The sequence below is a fragment of the Rissa tridactyla genome, chromosome 3 (genome assembly GCF_028500815.1).
Source record: "Rissa tridactyla isolate bRisTri1 chromosome 3, bRisTri1.patW.cur.20221130, whole genome shotgun sequence".
In the NCBI taxonomy this organism is placed as follows: domain Eukaryota; kingdom Metazoa; phylum Chordata; class Aves; order Charadriiformes; family Laridae; genus Rissa; species Rissa tridactyla.
Window position 1 is genome coordinate 40447371 of NC_071468.1, and position 22601 is coordinate 40469971.

The 22601-nt window shown below is 39.0% G+C and overlaps 1 protein-coding gene across 1 annotated transcript in view; it reads right to left on the minus strand.

Moving 5' to 3' along the window:
* The window catches only part of KIF26B (kinesin family member 26B), a 295671-nt gene that overhangs the window by 175097 nt on the left and 97973 nt on the right, over positions 1-22601 (minus strand). The window contains exon 4 of the mRNA XM_054197213.1: positions 158-324. Coding sequence (XP_054053188.1) covers positions 158-324 — 167 coding nt within the window. The remainder of the gene's footprint in view (positions 1-157; positions 325-22601) is intronic.

Consider the following 22601-nt stretch of genomic DNA (forward strand, 5'->3'; position numbering starts at 1 on the left):
TGTTTTAATGGTAATTCAGCAAGTTTGCGATAAGTATCTATAGCCATGTTTCAACATGTGTGCTGTAGTCTGTCAACCCCACTTCTTCACTACAGAATCATCTCCTTTGAAAGAAATTACATTTCCAGAGAAGGAAAATCTAAGAAATCTCTCTTACCTGGCAAAAAATGATGCTGCCACCGAAGTGCCTGTGGATACTTCACTGGCAACATATGTGCTGTGGGAAGCAGGGAAGCTGTACAAGGAGGGCTTATCTGCATTGTAGCGGTTCAATGCTGCTTCAGTCAGGCCCTCTCGACTAGTCTCTGTCATAAGCTGAGATATCTGAAGACAGAAAAAAACAAAAGTGTTATCAGCTAAAGCTTGCTAGCTGGCCCCTCCTCATCCAGAAGTGCCTCTGGGTTGCAGACGGAGCAAGAGGGACATTTCATTCACTACATCTTTGCTGCTCTGTGAAAAAGTTTATTGCTTCTGTCACGCTAATCTACAGTACTTTGGCTCAGCTCTAACCTTGTCTGAATTAAAACTAATGGTATAAATTCGTCCCGTCACTAGAAATGTCCCTAATGTCTATGGGTTTCCATCCATATGGAAAAGAAAGTAAACCATAATCTTTGCTTGATTTTACTTCAGGATACAAGACAGACATCTTAGATATGTGTAAGATATTTATATTTTACATCAGGGAAAAAAAAATACATGTGTTTGCCTTTGTAAAATAACACAGCACTAGTGTATTAAGTACTTTTGTTGACCTTTCTCCAGAAAAGCCAGCAAACAGCATGGAAAGGAGTCCCTTGGGATCCTAGACTATTTATCATCTCTGGAAAATTGGGATCATTACCACTCACTTTCATTGGCTTTCTTAAAAGGTTTTAAACATCCCATGATTTCATTCTTCTGATGGCCCATTTAACATTTTTTCCCCTGTTAGGAAGCCTCATCTTAGCTTTTCGTTGCCTGGGAAAAGAAATGGAGTTCAATCAGACTCAACCCAGCTCTTCTCAAATAAACTGAAAGATCTTTATTGACTTCAGAGAAAACTGGGTCAGCCCTATTGAAGAATCTCCTCAAAACTGAATTCACTTTCTTGACTATTACTTCTGCATGAATTTACAATGCTGCAATACCATCTATTGTACTTCATGCAATTCCTAAAAACTTCCCTTCCCTCATTTCAACCACAAATAACTTTTGGTCACCAATACGTGTCACAAAATTGTAACATGTGCCTAAAAAACCCACTCCCAAATTATTGCTAGCTATCATACACGGCATTGCTTCCGTCCCTCTGCGAAAAGGTTGCATGCCCTCACCTGTTCAATTTCAGTTCTCATGCCTATCCTTATCACCACAGTAACAGAACATCTTTGTGAGGCATATCAAGAAAAGTACTTGAGATCATCCTGTAGTTCTTTTTCCGCTTAGGCATGCTTTATTTCAGCTGTTAAACATTTCAGCTATTAAAGGCAAAGTTGAAGAACTGTGATTTGTATTTGGGAGAGGAAAAGACATGTTATATAGCAACATTTTTTAGGCCAACTAACAAGCTACCTCTGTTTCTTTTATAGAGAATTGTTACCCATTCTACTATGGCTGAGAAGATAATCTAAGAGTTTATTCTTATTGTACATATTTTTTAGGCCAATCAACTGTAATACTTCTAGAACAAGTATGCTAAACATACTTCTAGAACAAGTAAGCCACTGTATTTTATGAGGAACCAGTAAACTTGCCGAAAGTGCCCCTATCATGTTAGTCATACACTGAGCCTTTCTAATTTACTGATTCACTATATTGAACGATCAGTGCTCTCAGAAGGCTATAGCTGAAATCCTGGACTTAAATCATCTCATACTACTGTTAAAATACAAGAATTTAGGCTGGCTGCCAGGATACCTCCCAACATTTCCAGCGAGCAGGCAGACATTTGTTCTTCAGTGTTCTGCTAACCTATGTATGTCCACTTGGGGCATCCAATACACTTGAATGCACTAAGCAATAATTTTCTCAAGTCTTCCATAAATTTTGCTAACTCAGCTACTTATATTTGCAGGGATCTAGCACAAGATTCTGCCCACAAATTATCCTGAAACCAATTTCATCACCTACCATCTTTGGAACTGCTAAGCAGACAGATTTAAAAAGCTCTCCCTTCAGAGTAGAGAACACTTACAAACTTAACCTCATCTTAGTCCATCCAATTTATATACCTGAAATCAGGGATGTACCATCATTAACCAATTGCCATTGCCGACAGTGTCACCAGGAAGTGCTACTCACTTCCATGGCAACCTGGCAGCAGTTAAGTCGATAAATTAATTTATCTCATCTGCAATCTCAATTGCAATCATAACCTCCCCATCTTCTGCCAAATAAAGATTTGCATCTCCAAATATGAATTTCCACAGCCAGTGCAGCACATTTCTATTGGTGTCAGATCCCATGAAGTTGCTTCTCTCAGGCCTCACCATCTTGCATTTCAGCCAACTGCAAAACAGGAAAGGATTTGTGTGTCTCGATGTTCAGGACACCCAGAAAATGTCCATCATGATGTGGGCTTAAAAGCTGTAACTAAATGGTTTCTGTGATTACGGACACTTTCAGGTGATCCATGCCCATACCCACAAGTCTTATTAATGTGAACAGCACAGAGAAAACAGAGCAATAAAAAGCTTCAAACTGATTGTGGACATTTCCTGGAAGCTATTACTCTCAAGCTTCCTCAAAAGCTGATTAGATGCTCGGCTCGTGAGCTTTTGAATAACTAGTTCTTAAATACAAGCACTCAAAAATAATCAAATCCTCACTTACCAAAGAGACATAAGAAAGATATAAACATAAACCATTCCCCCTCACCTATGCACTCAGAGAGAAATAGATATTAGTCATCAAATGGAATGTTAATGCTTCTTAATAAATGGGGATGAAGATCTTATAAAGCCTGTTTTTAGGTTACATTTTCTTATAGTAAAATGCAAAGGAACTTAAGCTGGAAGTAATCAAACATATTTACAAACTCTGTATTTGTGGAGTACCACACTAACCATAGGACATAGACAGAAGAGAGATAAATAACATTAATTTTGGGAATTGCATAAACTATGGACAAATGCAGAATGGGATTGTTTCTATATAACTGTAGGTTTTCAGTAGTACTGCTATTTTATCACGTGTCCTACACAACAGTCCAAGTACTACAGGGATGCTCAGCTGCTCAAACCACAAGCTGCAAAACATCTGTATGGTACTGACCACCAGAGCCTGCTGAAGAGGTAGCAGCTCTCCTTCCTCTTCAATCACACAGCTTGCTTTGTTGCAGAAAACAAGAAGTTACTGTTGACATTGATATTGATGTATTATCTGTGAAAAGCAGCATTCCAGTGTAAACAGCCATGTCAGAGAGCCCTCCCAGAGCTGCCCTGGATGGACACTCAGAATGGGGCATGTTGAGCTTGTTGAGCACCTTCTCGGTCCTAAGGGTCCAGCACCACTGCCCCTGTCCCTACCCTACACTGGCACACTTCCTGGGCAAAAATCCATTTCTCAGTGTGAGCTCTCACAGAACTAAACTCTCAAATGCACATACTGTCTATCCTTGAGCTCCAGTGATTTACTCTCTCTCTCAATAGGGCCACTTCTTAGTTGACAGTGTATTACAAGGATACCAAAAAGGGAACATACATTATTTTACTTAAACACAAGACATAGGCAAATTAAGACAAAATAAAAACTGAGTTAAGCCACAGTCCGGGATTTCTAACCTAGGAATGGTTTCCAGTTTTAGCACTTGCTTACATTGTCGGTCGAAGTGGGATTTTTCAACAATGAAATATCTCCAGAACCAATAAAAGCTGAAATATTTCCCTGAATTTCAAACATTCTACTGTTCTTTATCTGCGAAGCCTGCAACACCACTTGATGTTATACAGTTCAAAGCCCACAAAAATACCTTGTGATACTGCAGCACTCATAACCTCAAGCAGAACATCAGGTTTTGCTTGAACTAGTTCCTCAAGTCACTCTGTTCCTGTCTTTTCCTTATATCAAAGCAAGAACAGCATAACAAACTAGAACTTGATATTTAAGTATGGAATTGTCCCTTTTGTCATGCAGACAGTGGAGATGAAGGGCAAAGACAGTGTTATGCCAAACTCTGGGCCAGGCTGGGAGCCTTTTTTGTGTCTAGTACTTAACAGAGTATTGTTTATACTACACAAATTTGTACATCTGGGTCAATCCACAGGCTGAGTACCTCAACAGACACCTAAACACATGCCAACAATATTTGACTAAAAAATACTCATGTATTCCCAGAGTTCAATACATATACATAGTGGGCAGAAAGAAATCCAGATAATTCATATATCCAGAGACTACTTACTTTGAGTCAGCATTTCTTTGTTTTCCCTCATAGATTGGGGAGTGTAGAAATAATTTACACTATTATACTGAACTGAAGAGTGGGCTTTGGAGGTAATCTTACCGTCTCATTTACTTTGTCCTCCACTCACAGTACCAAATTATCCCTTTCTCCTCTGACATTGCTCACTGATGTTCACACACACACCAACTTGAGTAAATGCACTCAGGATATATCAAGCATTTAAGGAAAAATGCTCATAGAACAGACATTTCCAAAGCTCTTAGAGAAATTCTTTTTTCCCCATCCCAGTTCAAAAGGCATAGTCGAAAAAAACCACACTTTGAACATTAACAAACTTAGGGATGCTCTTTTTTTTTTTTTTTGCCTTTCCACCCCCCCAATAACATATGCCTGGCAAGTACAGTTCATGTAAGTCTGCCTCTTCAGTGTGACTGTCTCTCTCACCAGATACCATTTCTGGATTTAATGGGGAAAAGAAGAACAGATTCCTCGATTCTCTTCCCCTTCTCTTCTGTGAGTACCCACATAGCATATACATGAGGTTTAAGATCGGTTAATAAGATATATTTTGAGAAAATCCTTTATTGAATTGTTGGCAGCACATCACTGCCTGGATAAGCAACAAAAAGACGAAGCATGGAACAACGCAACCCTTCATGCCTCAATAAAAACCTTTTAAGTGCACATGGAACAAGACAGATGTCCCTCCCAAGGCCCCATTTTTTTCTGCTGTCTCATAAAAGCGAGGCATCCATTAACCTCCTCTTTCACTGCTTTCTGACAGTATATAGCAAGAGCTGGAGATAAGTCATGATTTAAATTCTCTGCTTCATAGGAAAAAGATGGCTCTGCAGTTAAACCTCAGGTGTCAGCCAGGATATTCCAGTTAGAGAGTCACTCTGTGCATCAGACTTGCCATCATGCAGTATGAGGTTAATTATATTTATGTAAGGGCATTCTACAGCCAAGCTCATTAGTGTTTCTAAAGCTTTTAACTGAGGACTCCCAACTGAAATTATTGTACAAATGGAAGTTAGTATTTATGAAAGATGCGAAACATCCTTTTCTCTGGAAGTAGTGAAGCATTCAGGAACATCCCCAAAATCTCATTAACGTAAATAACTGACAAATGAACCGGATACACAGAAATGTATGAAATGTATCCATTTCTGAAGTCAAATTCAAGATATCTGTGTCCAAAATCACTATAAAGCAATCCTCAGTGCCCAGAGATCCTAATCTCAGGAGAGAAGCTCACTAGCAAGAAGAAACTGAAGGTAGAAAGCTCTCTTTCATAAACACACACACACTCATGAATGAGTTCTTTGGCAATCTACTCTTGATTCCGTCCAGCACTGAATTTTCCGCCCAATAAATACTGATGAAATTACTTCCTGGTTTATTTTAGACAGCAAGTGTCTACATTAACCAAGAAAATGGTTCTTCTTAGACACCTCCCTTTAAAAGATGTGTTGAGGGAAGCTCTAAAGGATACCTCTCTCAAAGCTTTAGCACACCAAAAACATCATAAATTCTTATAAACCTGCTTAGGACACAAGCTTAGCAGCTTCATTTCAAGTTTTCCATTACGCACAATCAGGTGTTCTGGTTCTTCTAAAATATTAATCTTTTACCTTCTGTCCAACTCCTTTTGGCTCTTCACAGTTTACTCTCAGTCATAACAAGATAAAGTTGTTCTTCCTGTTTGGCTCAAGAAGGCTGGTTTCTGGTCTACAGGAGTAATGAAACAAGCACTGGGAGAGACACATTCACATGCGTCTTTCTTCTGACACATGTATAGGATACCACACCTTTCCCAAGAACTGAGTGACCCTGTTTTTCCTGGGCTTGACCTATTCCTACTAATTCTTACAGGTTGAGGCAAGAACTCTAATTTACAAATTAATTTTGAAAACTCAAATAATTCTTCCATTTTCTTTAGCATATGAGAGTTCTCTCTCTGATGTGAGTGTGGTGGATTACAGAATAAGATAAAAATCTTAAGTCTTCAGTAAGCCACCAGCTTCCCAGCCACTACAAATTTCAGTGGAAATACAGTAACTTGCCTAAAGGAAGCAGCATCAGAAAACAAATGGAGCTGGAGATGACCGAAGGGAGGTTAATGAAGGAAAGATTGGAGTTCTACTTCACCTAGAGAAGGCATCTCTCAACGAGGAATGTATCAGTAAGTAGTAGGTCCTCTTCCTACCGTTTGGCTATTTTATCTGACTTCATCCATTTTGCCTAACATGGAAGTTCTGCGTTAAGTTCAATGCAGTAACAAAAAAGTGCAGCATAAATTTATGTATGGTAGCATTCAAAGGACAATATCACAGCTGGGACCCACTGTGCTCACTGCCAAAAAGAAAAAAAGAGAAATGGATGTGAATGTGGATAATTTGACATTTATTATATTTCATTTTCATAATTTTAGGGTGTTGCTGGGAGAGGTTAGCATGTGAAAAGAGGAAAAGGAAACACTTAAGAGTCAGTTTCAAATATCATTGTCGAATACAGCTTCAAATGCTTTGAGGTAAATCTGGTAGAGGGCTTACTGAACAACCAGTAAATTGCAGGGGGATTTGGGGGCAGAGGGTAGAGGAGAAAGAGGAATCTTGTGCCTCCCACACAACTATCAAATTAATTTTAACACATCCTTCACAGGGCAAAAAGGAACAATTACACCATTCAATGAGAGCAACTTGAAAGTGGTGAAGATTTGCTAAGTCAGTCATCTTTAATATACCATGGAGTACCAAGGACATACTCCACATCTGTCACAAATCACTCACAATAGAGGTGACATTTAAGGAATTATTCAGGACAAAATCCACCTTTAGAAAAAATAATTTTGAAACGGTAGCAAGTTCCTGTAGCTAAGGGCACTGGCATTGCCTTACAGCACCTTGCCATTTGATTATGACCTTTTCCTCTCACAGTAGAATACTAAGCTGCTGTAGCTCGAGATCACTGTAACTGCTGATACAGACACTGTGTGAGCAAGAACAAGACAGCAATTCCTGATAGTCCTTTCCTGTCAAAAGAATGTGTTCTACGAGGAACACGCTGAAAAAGGACATGCATAATGTCTGCTGCATTCACTCTCTTTCCTGAATGTAGACATACCAGATACTGCTTAGCAAAGACAACTCACTATTCAGTGTGAATACTGAAACTCTAGGGAGGGTCCTTGGGCTTGCTTTGCTCATGCTTCATTCAAATTTACACACAAAATCTGAAATATTGATCTAGCAGAAGGGGCTACCACAATGGCAGAGATTTTCTGTCTAAAGTCAAAACAGTGCACCTTAGAAAGAGTGAGGTTTTTCAAAGGGGGAATCACTGGGATGGCAAGAATGCTGATTATGCTTTGCATTTAACAAGGAAGAGTCAGAGTATATTTAGCATAAACTACTTTTACTTAAACATTACTTAGTTACCATGACAGCATCTAGAGCTTAATTGCAACCTCCAGCTTCCTGCTGTCCAAAAGAAAGATGACCTTTGATTGTTGCAGCCACCTCCCATGTTCCTCTTATAAAAGATAGCTATTTAACACAGATCCAATGCAGTCCTTAGCACAGATGAAATCCCAATTTGCGCAGACATGGGCGCATCCTCCCATTGAAACTACTATGATGCAGTTAGTTCCTTTTCACACTCAAGAGCCCATACCATTAAATGAAATATTTTACAATAAATCACTGAACATCTTAAGATCAGCTACTTAGAGACTGATCAGACATCCAAGTAACGATGGATTTCTCTATTGTAAGACATTTTCCTCTGATTCTTCCTCCTAAGCGTTCTGCCTTACAAGAGTATTTTCGAAATTTTTTATTTATGCTGTATTGTCCATTGTAAATAATGCCACTATTTTCTCAGCCATCCGGTATTCTTCCTCTTACTTTCACTCATTCACTCAATGCACATTCTTGCCCTAGCTTTTGAACTGAAAAGCAAAACAAAACAAACAAACAAAACCAAAACATTCAGTGCAAGAGTACTGCCTGAAAATCTGTGAGTTACTTCTTGAGCGTGCTCTCCTAAAAAACAATACCAAGTAAGAACTGCATTGACAACAATGAAAGCTTTATTATAAAACAGGAAATCTGGTCTATTAAGCCTCTAACAATGGTTCATTCGCTTGATCAACAAATTCCCATACAGACCGTAACTTGGTAAATATAAGCTGATGCACATTCCCAAGCAACCTCCACCACTGAGACATGAGGGACATAGGCTCATTTTGATCTGGTTTAGCAACAAACTCACTATTCTCAGCTTGCCAGTGCCATCCTGAACTAAGCAATCCATGGAAGGAATAGATAGTACTCTATCTACATCAAAAGGAAACAGCACATTGAGTCTCAAATAGTATTGACCAAGCCTGCTTATTGCTTGCTCACTTTGTACCGATATATTTATTAAGCAGAAAAGCAAACAGAGGAAAAAAATGAATACAGGAGGGGAAATTACATGATCTGAAGCATTCAGGACAGCAAATATTACCTCAAGTGAACATAATCCTTGCACAGAAGTTGCAGATTCTAGTCTGCAGTGCTTCTATAGTCTCAGTGACATAGCTTGCAAATTTTATTTATTGGCTATTACTTCATTATCAAACTCTTTTTGGAAAGGCGAGGCCTCCACATTGTTACTAAAACACAGTAGCTATCATAACTTACCTTCCTTAATACCCTCAGTGTTTTCTGATTACATTCAGGATCATACCAGCCTCTCCTATTCCTCCCCAAGGAAGCTACAGGCAGGATAGCCCTCCTGGGATGTAAATCTGCTCCCCCAGAGCTCCCCCAGTGAAGCAGACTCCCCATGAGTCAGTCCCCGATCCTCCCTGATGCAGACCCCTGCAATGTTGTGAGTTATTCCTTGTGAGAAAAGCAGTAAAGAACCGTCAGCTAGACCCAAATACGCCTCTCATGAATGAAGCTCCACCAGCCAAGTCTCTGTGGACAGAACAGCAATGCAAGGCTTCCCAGCTGCCATATTCCCGTACTTACTCTGCAAATTAAAAATAGGAACAGCAGCTATCAAGGAGAGGTTCTGGTCTCAATTTTGTGTCTCTAGGCATTTCAGTAATACAAAAAGATGCTGTGCGGCAACACAATAAAACCGCTTCCTTTCTAATCAAGACAACAACAATATCATGGCAATCTGTGGGAAAGCTGAGGTTGCCTCTAGCTTTCAGAAGTTTTTTAAATCTACTTTATTAAAGCTGTTAATTCTCTTAATTACCTGTATATCCTGCTGGTGCATTATAGAGCTGTGCAGCTGGAAATTAATTGGATCTTTTTCTACTATGACTTTTATTTGCTACCAGATTAGTAACATTTTACAAGAGAAAAGGCCTTTCTTTTATGTGGCTCACTTAAAGTTGATTTCGTACATCCAGATTCAGCAACCATACTGTAACCCCTTATTCCATCAGCTACCTTTTAAGACCTCAACAGCCAGACTAATTGTGCTAAAATAACTAGTGCAGCAACAAAGAGTGTGTGTGAACCATGAAAGATGAGCACGTCTGACTTCTTCCTGTCTGTACACACGGGCAGCTGAATGAAGTGACTGCACTTTTGAAGCTGAGGCAAAAGTCTCTCTAGTTCACTGTGTGCAGGAATAATACATTTGTTATGAAAACAAACTTTCCTTTCTCTGATCAGTTACTACCTGCCAGCAACGTCAAGACATCATAAAAAGTTCAGATCTTACTGTAGCTGTTTCCCTATCACAAACAGCAATCTGTAAGCCATTGACCTTTCACTTGTCAGTTGACAAGAACAGCTCTAGAAGCTACCAGAGTGTGTCAGCATGTGGGCTTAACTTAAATGGCATTATTGACCCAGAAAGCAACCTCGTTCTGTAGCTAGCAAGAAAGTAAGCAATAAAAAACACCATTAGTTTTTCCACAGAGAGGTGTATGAACCGGATCGTTAGTCTTCATTTAAAAGACACATGATCAAGTTCTACCATGAAAACATGAGGAGAAAGAACTACCTCATTTCCAGGATGCAAAAAAATCTGACCGGCTTAGAGATTCCTGCAATGATTATTGCATAAGAATGTGGCATAACGCAAATTGAGCCTACGCACATAATCACCTCATGATCTGACCTTTCTGGGGGTAAGATCAGCATACATCTGATGGGTCTCCTACCCAGCTGCTTATGGAAAGGGGCATGGGAGGTCTGACCCCCAGGGATCTAGCAAATGCCTTGAGTCTACTTATAAACTGGTACAATTCCAGTGGCTTCCCCATCAGAAAGAAATTACGAATATCAGGTTTTCAATAAACTGCTGCCAAAGATTTAGTTACATTAGTGCTAGCAGATAACACAATAATACAAATTGTTTTCTCTGCGTGTTAGGTCATAAGACTATCAATAACGTACCTCATAAAGGGAGGAACCAGGACTTGAATCTTGCATGAGGCATGAACACACACACACGTTTTCAACAAACACAAAAGGGCTGCTTGCAGAGAAGAGTGAACCCATTTAGAGGCCAGGCGTATTTTGGACCAAGCAATACAGAAGCCTGGGAAATTTAAATTGACAGAGGCTGAGAAATCTTTCTCAACTTATCAAATATTTTAAGTTTGAAGATTTATTCTGTAGTACCCTCTTCCATCCACTTTCCTAAACCACCTTCACACAGAAGTACATTTTTTAAAAACTGATTATCTGATGCCAATGATTGTTAATAGTGCTTACTCAGCTTTCTCTTTTGCTGCCTCAATGAAATATTAACAGCTCATCATCTGAAAGGACTCTGAGGAGACTCTTGTATATCCTGATCCATCCTTTAGTGGAATGAAACTTAAGGAGCACATTTGAATGCTTTGTTAAATTTGTATCTCTCAAGACAGGTTTAAGGCTCCAAGTACTCTCAGCTCTTCTGAAAATCCACTGAAACCTGTGGGCAGCAAGGAAAGCTTTAAAAAATAAATAGTGTGTTCAGATCTTAGTGTCTAGTCAGTAAGTTGACGTGTTCCTTCCCTCCATTTCAGTTCAGCTTAACCAATGCTGCAACACATGTTCCAGTGCATTACCTGCATTCCGGTAAGGTCTCTCATTTTAAAAAGAGCATTTTGTCTCATTCCTGAAGAAAGCATCTTTTCTGCTTCCTCTGCTTAGACGCAGTTCCATAGGAAGCATTTAGAACTGCAAAATACCCAGTCTTCTGCATGAAATTTAGTTCTTAAAATGTTGATATCAGCTTAAATGCTCACAATGAAATTAATATCGCTGAATTCACACGTATTCAGGTGACCTTGAATATGCTGTGCTGAGTCATAACAGCTCTCCACATACCTTGCGTTTGCCAGAGGCTGTGTGTGTGTAATAATGATTTATCCTATAGTCACTTTTCTAGAAGTCAAAGAAACCAAGCAATATTATCTTGAATTTGCTGTGAGCGTATATTCATAGTTACCATGTATTAGTAAGCTTCCTAAAAAGTTATCAAGCTGACCATGTGTCTGAGTCCTAAAACTTACATTAGACTAGGATAGCCAAGATAGGAAACATTATGCAAGGTTGAATACAGATCTGCTCAAAAGTTAGAGCATATGTTCAGAAGGGTTCAGTGGGGCTAAATGTAAACGTGGGGTATTGGCTATTGCTTGGCCCAAAATTGCACTGAATATATGCAGAAGTGAAAACAAGGGAAGCACCAATAGAGCAGTGTTGCAAGAAAGGCACTTTTAGGGGGCTGAATTCCAGCTGGAAAAGCCTCAGAACTGTGAGCCTTGCACTTGCCTAGGAAACGCTGTTATTTCATTCCCACAAGCAGGGATGTTCATACATTCTTCAGAAGTCAACAGCATATTCTTTCAATACAAGTACCTTGCAAGACCTCGAGACCAGCCAAACTCTCAATTCAAAAACATAATATCATGTTCCTCTTTTCCCACAGAGAAATAGCATTTAGCCTCAACTTTCACGCTGCAAAATTCCACCTTTGCAGTGAATTGCACAAACCATGGCCTAATCAACCATCTCACAATGTAACAGTCATGCTGAATTGCACTGCTCTTTGGCTTTGGGTAGCTGCCTCTCCCTTTTCTGTCCCTACTATTAATAGTCCCTTGCAGGTGTTCCTTCTTTCCTCCATGCTACCAACGTGCAGATGTAGCAATAGCTAATTTCACAGTTATCAGTGCTAATGGGAGCTGCCATGAAATTGCCTCATTCCCAGAGAAGTCAGTATGCGGTTGCTAAAGGAGAAAAAAAAACCAAAACAAAAAACCAACACAAAACACCATACAGGCAGTTCTGCAGAAGCTATGCATCAGCAGGAGTGACCTCTGTAAATTTAACAAGGTTGGTCTTTCTGATCTCTGTCACAATACACGAACACCTGTCTTACTTTCATGTTAATAATAAAAATGTCCTGCTGAGGTTTTAAAATTATTTTATGACAGCAACAACCATCATTTTTAACAATGAATTAACAAGAATACATGAAAAGAATTCAAAAGGTGCCAGAAGAGCCTTCAAATGAGACCACAGCTGGACAGAAACAGTTCCTTCCTGGCCCTGAAGGTGAATGCCTTAAGGCATAGGTTTGATTGCCTTATTACCTTAGTTTGCATAGCTACAGCTGTTATTAGTAGTCATAAAATCACTCAACTATAAGCGTTTCACTTGGAGGCTACTTCCTGCAATGAATTCCATAGGCTGATGAGGTGCTAGGTTATGCTATATTGTCTTCTGTTTTCTCTAGATTTACTGCCCTCTCAGCTAATGAAAGCAAAAGGAGGAGTAGCAGATCCTCAACTGAAGACCAAATTAAGCTCTGTTGGTGTATAGTGTTAACTATTAGGAACCGGGACTCTGTGTTCTGGTCACCTTTCAATGGCACAGCAAAGAGGTCAGCTTGTGAGCATCAGGCTATGGTACTCTGCTCAACGGGATGGATATTTCTTGCACAGCACTAAACGTATTCTTAGATTTTTACGTATACTCCTAGTCTACTTCTATTTTCCATCAAATTGTGGTTTTGCATCATATCATTTGCTGCAACTTCTGTCATGCTTTCAATCCAAATTGTTTCAGTTGACCATTATTCAATCAGCAAGTCTTAAAGGGATACAAGCCAAGCATAGTTTTCCAGGAGCTAGATGAACATCACATTAGCTGAAGCTGATTGAGCATTTAATTCAAGTGCACACAATAATCTTTCCCCAGTATATGTAATCTGCATTTTGGTCTGCAGGAACCATCATAATCCATCTTCGCTATGACAGTTTTACAGCATGAAGATCATACTCCCACTTTTCACATCAGGGCCCTTGTACACTAAGAACTTTAAGCATACTGACTGTCATTCTCAGCTGGAATTTAGTGCACATTCACTTGCAGACTGAGTAATTAATACTTAATCCCCATCTCTCCTGACCAGCTAAATAAGGTCAGATGAAGAACAATATTTTCTCCGCACCACTGATTTTAGATAACTCTACTTTTAGACAACACTGAGACCTTTGCTTTTCTCAGACAGCATTCAAAAAAAAATAATCAGTGATCAGTTTGAAAGATATGAACTACAGACATGCATATTTTAAAAAATGCACAATTCTGAAAAATTAATAATAGAGCAGAAGATGCACTGGCTCTAGTCTGGCTGTGTTCTACAGCCCTTCCTGAAAAGACAGAAGAGAGAAGAATTGAACATCCGTAGCCTGCAGCACTAACAAATGGCAAACATTCCTCAAAAAAGGATGTACTTTCAAATTCCATCAGTATAAGCTATCATGAGAATTTTGGGTGGACAAATAAATAACCACTTGATTCATCAAGGATTGTTTTCCAGTAAAGCAGAACTTAAATCAAACCAAGGGTAGACTCCATACAGCTTTAATGATCTTGTGTCAGCCATTTCCTGTCTAGGAGAAAGGCTGTAAAAGACAAATAAATGGCAGTCCTATGCAAAGTCTTATGCATCTTACTACCTAACGTGTTCAACTTAACTTTGGAATGCAACGTGCACAGTAAACACCGCCAATTATTTACTCTTTACTTGTAGGTACACTTGGCGTATATTTTCAAAGCAAAATTTGTTCACAGTACGTTCTTCCAGTTTTTGTTATAAATTATTGCCTGTCTCTATAGTACATTAATCTCAGGTAGGCTGTACTTGGTGAATTATCTAAGGCCCTTGTCATTTTCATAATTTCTGCTTCCTTGTAGGCTTATTATTTCCTAATTTTTACCACTAAGATTTGCTAATTTTTATTCTTGTTTCTTTACATAGCCTCATCACTTTTCCTGTTGGGACCCTAAGAGGCAGGAGAGAACAAAACAAACTACTTGGAAAATTTAAAAAGATCTTAACAGTCAAGAGCCAGAAGGTAAAAGAATTGTCAGAGCATACAGTCAAGTCTTATAGCTACATTTATTTCTTCCTTATAAAAAACAAATAAACAAAAAAACAACCAAACAAAAAAACCCCACCACCTTCAAACAGCACTTCTCTACTTCTCTCTACTTACATTTTCTTCTTTTTTTTTTCTTTAAACACAGCAACAATGAATATACACTTTCTTCTACACAGGACACAAACAAAGACAAAAAGTCATAGCCCCAAGAAGTTTGCACAATAAACTAGACTGACAAAACACACTTCACTAGGATCTAAAAATAAACAGTGATTAAAATTAGTGAAGGAACTGGTGGTTGATTTTTTTTTATAAGCAAATAGCAAGATTACATTAACTGCCCCCTTGGGAATAAACCAGATTTACAATAGATTTAATTAAATGCATTTAATGAAGTCCAAATATAAGAACAACAAACAGGCTCATCATCTGAAATGGTGCCTAAACTCTAGTAAACCATTCTGAACCGTAATAAATGCCTCACAGTTATCTTCAGTTTTCATTTTGGCTTTCAGCACTCCGCAGAGAATTTTTATTTGTACATGAAATGTTTTGCATTTTTCCTCTTCAACTCGTTTACTGGATTTGTAATGTAGAAGTTTCAGAAGTCACTTTTAAATCAAGTTTTGAAAGGAAGGCTTTACTCCATTTTAATTAATTCTTAGTGGAGCATCATGGACTGATTTTCTGCTCCTCAGTAACACGCCAAAAGAATGATCACTGACTACAGGTCAGTCGAAGTGCAGTGTTGTAATCTGTATAACTGAAGAAAAAGGTCTCCTGTGTCTCTTCACAAGGTATACTGTAGGCACAGTAGTAAGTACACTTAGTAATAAGTCATCTTGCACATTTGCACTAGGACAAAGGGAATACAAGACAGCATGAGCTAGCTCCAAAAGGTGGAGCACTATTCCATATGTAGGATAATAAAGAACCAAGCCTAAAACACTTCTAGTACTGCTGCTTAGTGCGCATTCTTAAGAGGAGATGAAACACTCCCGCTTCTACTACGTTAGCTTTCAGAACCGGTATACTCTGAGCCTTTGATTTTCTTAATATCGACAGAATGGCATAGAGTTACTAAAAGCAAAAAGCATGATGATGCTCTATCACCAGTGGAGTAAACTTGATTTCAGATCGGAATCTATCCTGAAGTTTATCAGCAATTTCCTTTGGAAAAGCAGCATAAGAGTCTTTCCTAAAGGAAACAAAGTGGAAGAAAGATATATTTGTGTGCGTATATACATAATACATCCACACACAAATAAAGAAATCAGACCAAGCATGCCCAAAAAATCAGAAATGGAAGGAATATATTTATGCATTAAACCATTCAATCCTCCATACTATTTATGCATTAAACCAAAAATTCAGGGATAATTCTCCAAAGACTTCCCACCAAGTTGCCCTGCTCACAATGGCCACAGCGACAGAAGTCACATAAAACGGGTTCATTTTACCCTGTGACCAACCCAGAGGACTAGAATTCTGAAATACTCATTCCTGTATAGTGTCCCCTACAGACAGTGAGCTTGATGCACACAGGGTTCAGTCCTATTCAACAGAAACAGATTATTATGAAAGTTCAAGGAAAAAAGTTTACAGTTTGAAAGCTCAATTTTCCAGCAGATGATCATTAACGGAAGGTTCCCTAGGAGAAAACAGAGCATTGTACAAGGATGACAGGATTTTAGTATTTGCTGGAACTACTTTTATTAGGAATTAAGGCATATTAAAAAAAAAAAAAAGGGAGATATATCCTGGACTCAGAAGCTTTTTGAAAGAATATGTTTCAATGACGCTAAAACCTAAAAAACTTCAGAGGTCAATTTAAAACTTCTATAGTCTTTTTCTTTCCCAAAGGCATGCTTTCAAGTGCATCCCTCTAAAGCAAAGCCCTTGTTTTCAAGTTTTTTCTTTTCAGAAAGCACAGTAGCAGCTTGTTGTAAATGGTAAAGTGTATGAACTCTGTGCAGTTGATAAAAATTCCAGCTCAAGCCATATTTGAAGATAAAAAACAATCAACAACCAAGATATTTTTAGCCAGTCTCCTCTGTTTACAGACTTTTTCCAAACTGCTGTGAACCCTTATAACTTCTCTGTTTCATATTCCTCTCTAATATTGATTCTTCCAGGCAGGCACAGAAAAATTTAACTTCAACATATGACATGATGGCCCTTTTGTTCTGACTGTAACAAAATAAAAGGTTATTTTCTCAACTCTTTGCAAACTGCATAGTGCCCATCTCAGGCATATCCTTCCACTTGCCTGTACATCCGATTCTTAACACATAAAGCATCGGACAATAAAGTTTGTTTCCTTCAAATGTATTGTGAAGGTTTAGTTTTGATGCTCAAAGTATTTTAGGTCCTTTTATAGGAATGGACCTTAAAGTCTGAAAAATATTATACATTTACTGCTCTGGCTCTCTTTCAGCTGAGTTTACATTATATGCTTCTTGATAGAATTTCATTTTTCCCCACTCCACGTCTGTGCAACATTTAAAAAGTCTTGTGAGCAAATTCTCTAACCACCTAAGCACAAACCATTCTCTTGCTCTAGTAGAGTTCTGGCTACTGACAGGTCCTTTGGCTTTCTGTGGTACCATCTATGGATTCTCCAAAAAAGTTATAGAGTCATTTCTACTCAATGTATTCAAATTGGGCACAAGAACATTAGCAGCAATAGCATAAACAAAAATCTTTTTTTCTCACAAATGATATAAAATTGTGCAGCACATAAAATGGGATACTGAGCAGCAATCAGTTGTTTTCCAGTATTTCTGTTAAACCTTTTTAACTCATAGGTGCCCTCCTGCTCTCTTACACTCAAAAGAAAACCAAGCTATCATAAGCCTCCACTGCCACACTTGAAACCACCTTTACTGGAGAACATAGGAGGAATAAGGTGCTATATCATTCATATTCATTATATCATAAAACACCTAGAGGCCCCAGAATTAACGGCCCCTTGCACCAGTGCCGACTGTCCCTGCCTCAGAGACAAAGCATTGAGGGGGCAGAGAGAAGCAGCAAATGCTCCAATATGTGATTAAAGTCATTGAGTAGTGAATGGAAAAGGAAGCAGGGAAACACATATCACTGGGCTTGGAAAAATCTCATAACCTACATAACCCGCACATACATAACCTCTGTCTCAAGCCCCTTTCCAGAAATCTTGATCTAGCCCTAGCTATCATCAGGCCAGGTGTCTGCATTTCACCTACTTTTATATAAGTAGAAATAAATCTTGATAAGCTGGTCTCTGGCAACATTTAAAAGGATCTTTACAAAGGCTCTGAAGTGCAAGACAACACTCAAGATAATCAGCATCACTACTAAATCCTGGCTGCAAATGGCACTTACAGGCATTTAGGATTACAGAGGCAAAGACCCTTGTGATGACTGACTAGGGCAGAGAATAATGAAAAGCTGGTAACAAGAGAACTAGATTTTTCCCCGCAAAGCACTTATTTACATGAAAACAACTTGATCGTTTATTTAGCATTTACACCTAAAAATAAAATAAAATATCTAACCTTTAGGAGACCCTCTGATGCTCTTGTAATTTGTCAGGTAGGCCTGGTGGCCAGGAACCATATTCTGGGCTGCATCAAAAGAAGCATGGCCAGCAGGTCAAGGGAGGTGATTCTACCCCTCTATTCTGCTCTGGTGAGACTGCACCTGGAGTACTGCGTCCAGCTCTGGGGTTCCCAACATAAGAAGGACACGGACATGTTAGACTGAGTCCAAAGGAAGGCCACAAAGATGACCAGAGGGCTGGAGCACCTCTCCTATGAAGACAGGCTGAGAGAGTTGGGGTTGTCCAGCCTCGAGAAGAGAAGGCTCCAAGGAGACCTTACAGCAGCCTTCCAGTACCTAAAGGGGGCCTACAGGAAAGATGGGGAAAGACTCTTCATCAGGGAGTGTAGCAATAGGATGAGGGGTAACAGTTTTAAACTGAAAGAGGGTAGATTTAGATTAGATATTAGGAAGAAATTCTTTACTGTGAGAATGGTGAGGCACTGGAACAGGTTGCCCAGGGAAGCTGTGGCTGCCCCTTCCCTGGAAGTGTTCAAGGCCAGGCTGGATGGGGCTTTGAGCAGCCTGGTCTAGTGGGAGGTGTCCCTGCCCAGGGCAGGGGGGTTGGAACTAGATGATCTTTAAGGTCCCTTCCAACCCAAACCATTCTATGATTCTAACACTTAGCTGTGTTGTTCTCCTAAGTCACCTGAATAGTAGCTGGTTATATTATTTCCTGAACAGGACAAAGAAATGACGGTCTTGTTTATATTACTTCAAAGCAAAAAAAAAAAAAAAATTAGAAATCTTTCACAAGCTTGCAAACTAAGTCTCAGTTAAACCTGCCTAACATTGCAAGACTCTTCATGATGACTTTCACAGAAGCTGGTCCAAATATAGAAAAAGCTTTCTGAGTGCATTTTCCCTGTCAGTCCTGCCTGTGATCACTGTCATGATATACCTGTATGGTACAATTGAGAATCGTGTCACATCCATTTTTACCTCCTGCACATTGGCAGTGAACTTCACACAAAGTCTTCAGGGATCAGAGAGATCAATTAAAAACTGATGATATCTCATTACTATACATTTTCTTCTGATGCGTTCTGTATCATTTCTTTAATAATGCTTGAGTTAATTTCCCATCTTCTGTGTTGCACTGCAGTAACTGAGAAAACGTACGAGAATAAAACAGAGATGACTGTGCTTATGGTTTGTGTTTAAATCCCACAACACTGCCTAGCTCCAGCAGCATAAAACCTGTCAGGAAGGAAGAAAAGCAATAATAAACGCTATTTATCATCTCTCTGTCTCTTACAGGAAAGAAAATATCACTCTATATGCTTTAAAAGAGAAATCTTTTTCAAAACTAGGCCTGAACTCTGCTTTTAGTAATAGCCTTGACTTTCTTGCCAAGTAATAGACAGTGCAGTAAAAGGTGTAAAGAAATTGCAGAATTCGCATCATAGGTGTGACACCAAGCTGCACTCGTTGTAGATCAATGCAGTCACAATGAAGTTAGGGAAGCAGACGTGATTTCATCAAGCATAGTTCAAACCTTTAATTCTTTTTCTGTCTTTCCCATTAGCCAAAAGCCTGTGCATAAATTTAACCTGCTACTTAATAAACACATATATATGCCACTTTCACAAATTCAAAAAAGAATCATACAATTTGAAGTGAAGCATGGCACATGCATGTATTTGATTCAAAGAGCTGTCACAACAAAAACACTTCACTTGCACTCCCACCCATACAACTATTACCTTGCGCTGGTTGCAGCTTAGTCACTTGATGTTCACATCTACCAGTCAGACCTGAGACTTTTTTGGCTTATAAAACTGAAGTCCTCAGATGCCTTAATGATACGAGCGACGGTGACTCTTGTGCTCTCAGACAAGGAAGAGCTACAGATGCTCCTGCTGAGATTTGCTAGTGACATTAAGCATAATGAGTACCAACCAACCCCTTGGAAAATGAGAGCTCATTACTCTCCCTTCCTCTTCAACCTTTGGAGCAGTTCTGAGTTCTACTAGAGAGGTTCAGTGGAAGTGAAAGATGAAGTGCAATTTCATTTCTCCTCAGAGCAGTTTGTAGATTTTAGGAAAAAAAAAAAAAGATGGATTCATCAGCTGGGAGGGACTTTTTCTCACTCCTGTACAGATGTAATCCTTCCTTATTCTTCATAAAATACATCTAGGCACATTCAAAGTTCAAAAGCTGATGGACAATCAGCCTTCTGCTTTCATTTTCAAGAGGGACAGTTCCAACAGACTCTTCAGCGTGGGGTCAGACCAGAGGCGTATGGATAAAGAAAGCTTCCCCATCCACCAGCCCAAAGAGAAGTTGAGCCCACTTGGAGTGCAAGACACCATATTCACTCCCATCACCACAACTGTTCTCACACTCTAGCTGATAAGATCTTATAGGCTTGAAGTTGGTCTCCTTCTTATCTGTATTACACCAATGTAGCCATGTCAACTGCAAAGCAATTATCCTGGAGTGAGACAGAAAGAGTCTGACCTCAAATGTATTTTATCTGATAACACCCACCTCTCAAGTGCACAATGCTCTGGAATATAAGGGAACCAGCAACCACTTTAACTCAAATCCACTGAATTAAAGAAGAGCTGTCCCAACAGAGAACTTGATGCTCCATTTCGGATGCCATTTCAGAAACACTTTAGAGAAAAGAAAACAATGGTTTTACATGATAGCTGTGTGGAATCACATTTCAGTTACATCAGCCTCTAGCTATTTATTCTTTACTTCCCAGAAGCACGGCACAGTATCAAATAAAAAGGCTTTGTCAATTTATTTTTTGCATAGTAATACAATTCTTCATATTTAAAAGCCCAAATCTTTTTCTAAGCAAAATCAAAGGTTAGAAAAGGGTCTTACAAAAAGCAATCAAAAAATATGTATGATTATGTTCCTAAATCTAATCTTACTTCTGTGTCCCATTTCTATAAAACAATGTGAAAAACAAATGTCTCAGTCAAGGAGACAATACATTGATTTGTGTCTTCTTTGAGTGCAAACCTTAGAATCTAAAGGGAAACTCCTAAAAATTTGCTTTCTAATTCTTTTGTCATCCTCTCATTCCCCTGGTTTTGTACCTGTCTTTTTTCTCTCTTCTTGCAACAGACATTGAACAATAGCAAGATACAGGAGGAATATTAGCCACAGGACTGAATCTTTATGAAGCTTTAAAAGCCAACATGTCACTCATATGAATGATTCAACCTAAGAAAGTTTTTTTGAAGCCATGAATCTTCACACACTTTAAAAAAAAAAGAATTCTGAAATGTACACCACTCACGTTGAACTTTGGCAATGTTGTTGAAACTGTTGGAAAAGCACTCTTCGTTAATCTGTTTATCACAGGCCTCCATCCAAAACACAGCACTGGTCATCTGGTGTTTATCCATCACCAGGTTCAAGCTCTAATCTAGGCTTTCTCCAGCTGCCACTCAAGGGCCACTTTCAGAATAGAGGGACAAAGAGTCTAAGCACTACGTACATCAACATCCTTCTCCCAGTCAGCCCAGTTACACCTGTGCTGGAAAGCTTCAGCGGTAGTTTCAGGAATCCTAGTCCTTAGCTATCTATTGGATGCATTTAAAGGAACCTTCTCCATAGAATATAAGATACTAATTGCCTTATGCTTTATGGAAATTTCTCTCTTTTTTTTTTTTATCCTAACATCAGAAATAAGGGAATGTTTATTGTCCACATAAACACATAATCCTTTTATGAATTTTCCTAAGCTCTTGGCCTCAATACTATTTCCACAGCCATAAGTTCCACAGAACTGCACACTGCCTGAAAAGCATATTTCCTCTTCTCACTTCCAAATAAGTCATCTTTTAACTTAACTCTTTGTGTTCTTGAACTATGAAATAAAGCAGAAGCCGACCATTTTTCTCACTGCCACCTTATTTACAATTTGGGCTTGATGCATCAGTCATCTTCTCCCTCTCTCCAGCCCATCTCTACATCATTTTTCCCACTGTTAAAACATCTCCGCTCCTCTCAGTTTATACTTTGTTCAATGATGCAAGCAATCAGCATAGCTATTATTTCAGAAAAGAAATTAGTCTCACATGTGGATGAATCCTTAAGCTACAGAGCAGAGGAGGAAACCAAGACTCCAAATCCTCACTAATTGTGATCTGTTGGCTTTCGCTAATTTATAGGATTAACTCACTCCTCTAATAATCCACAGATTTCTTCCTCACATCACAGCTGAGTCATGGGGTTTTCATACTCATAGGATAAGCCTACTTAGCT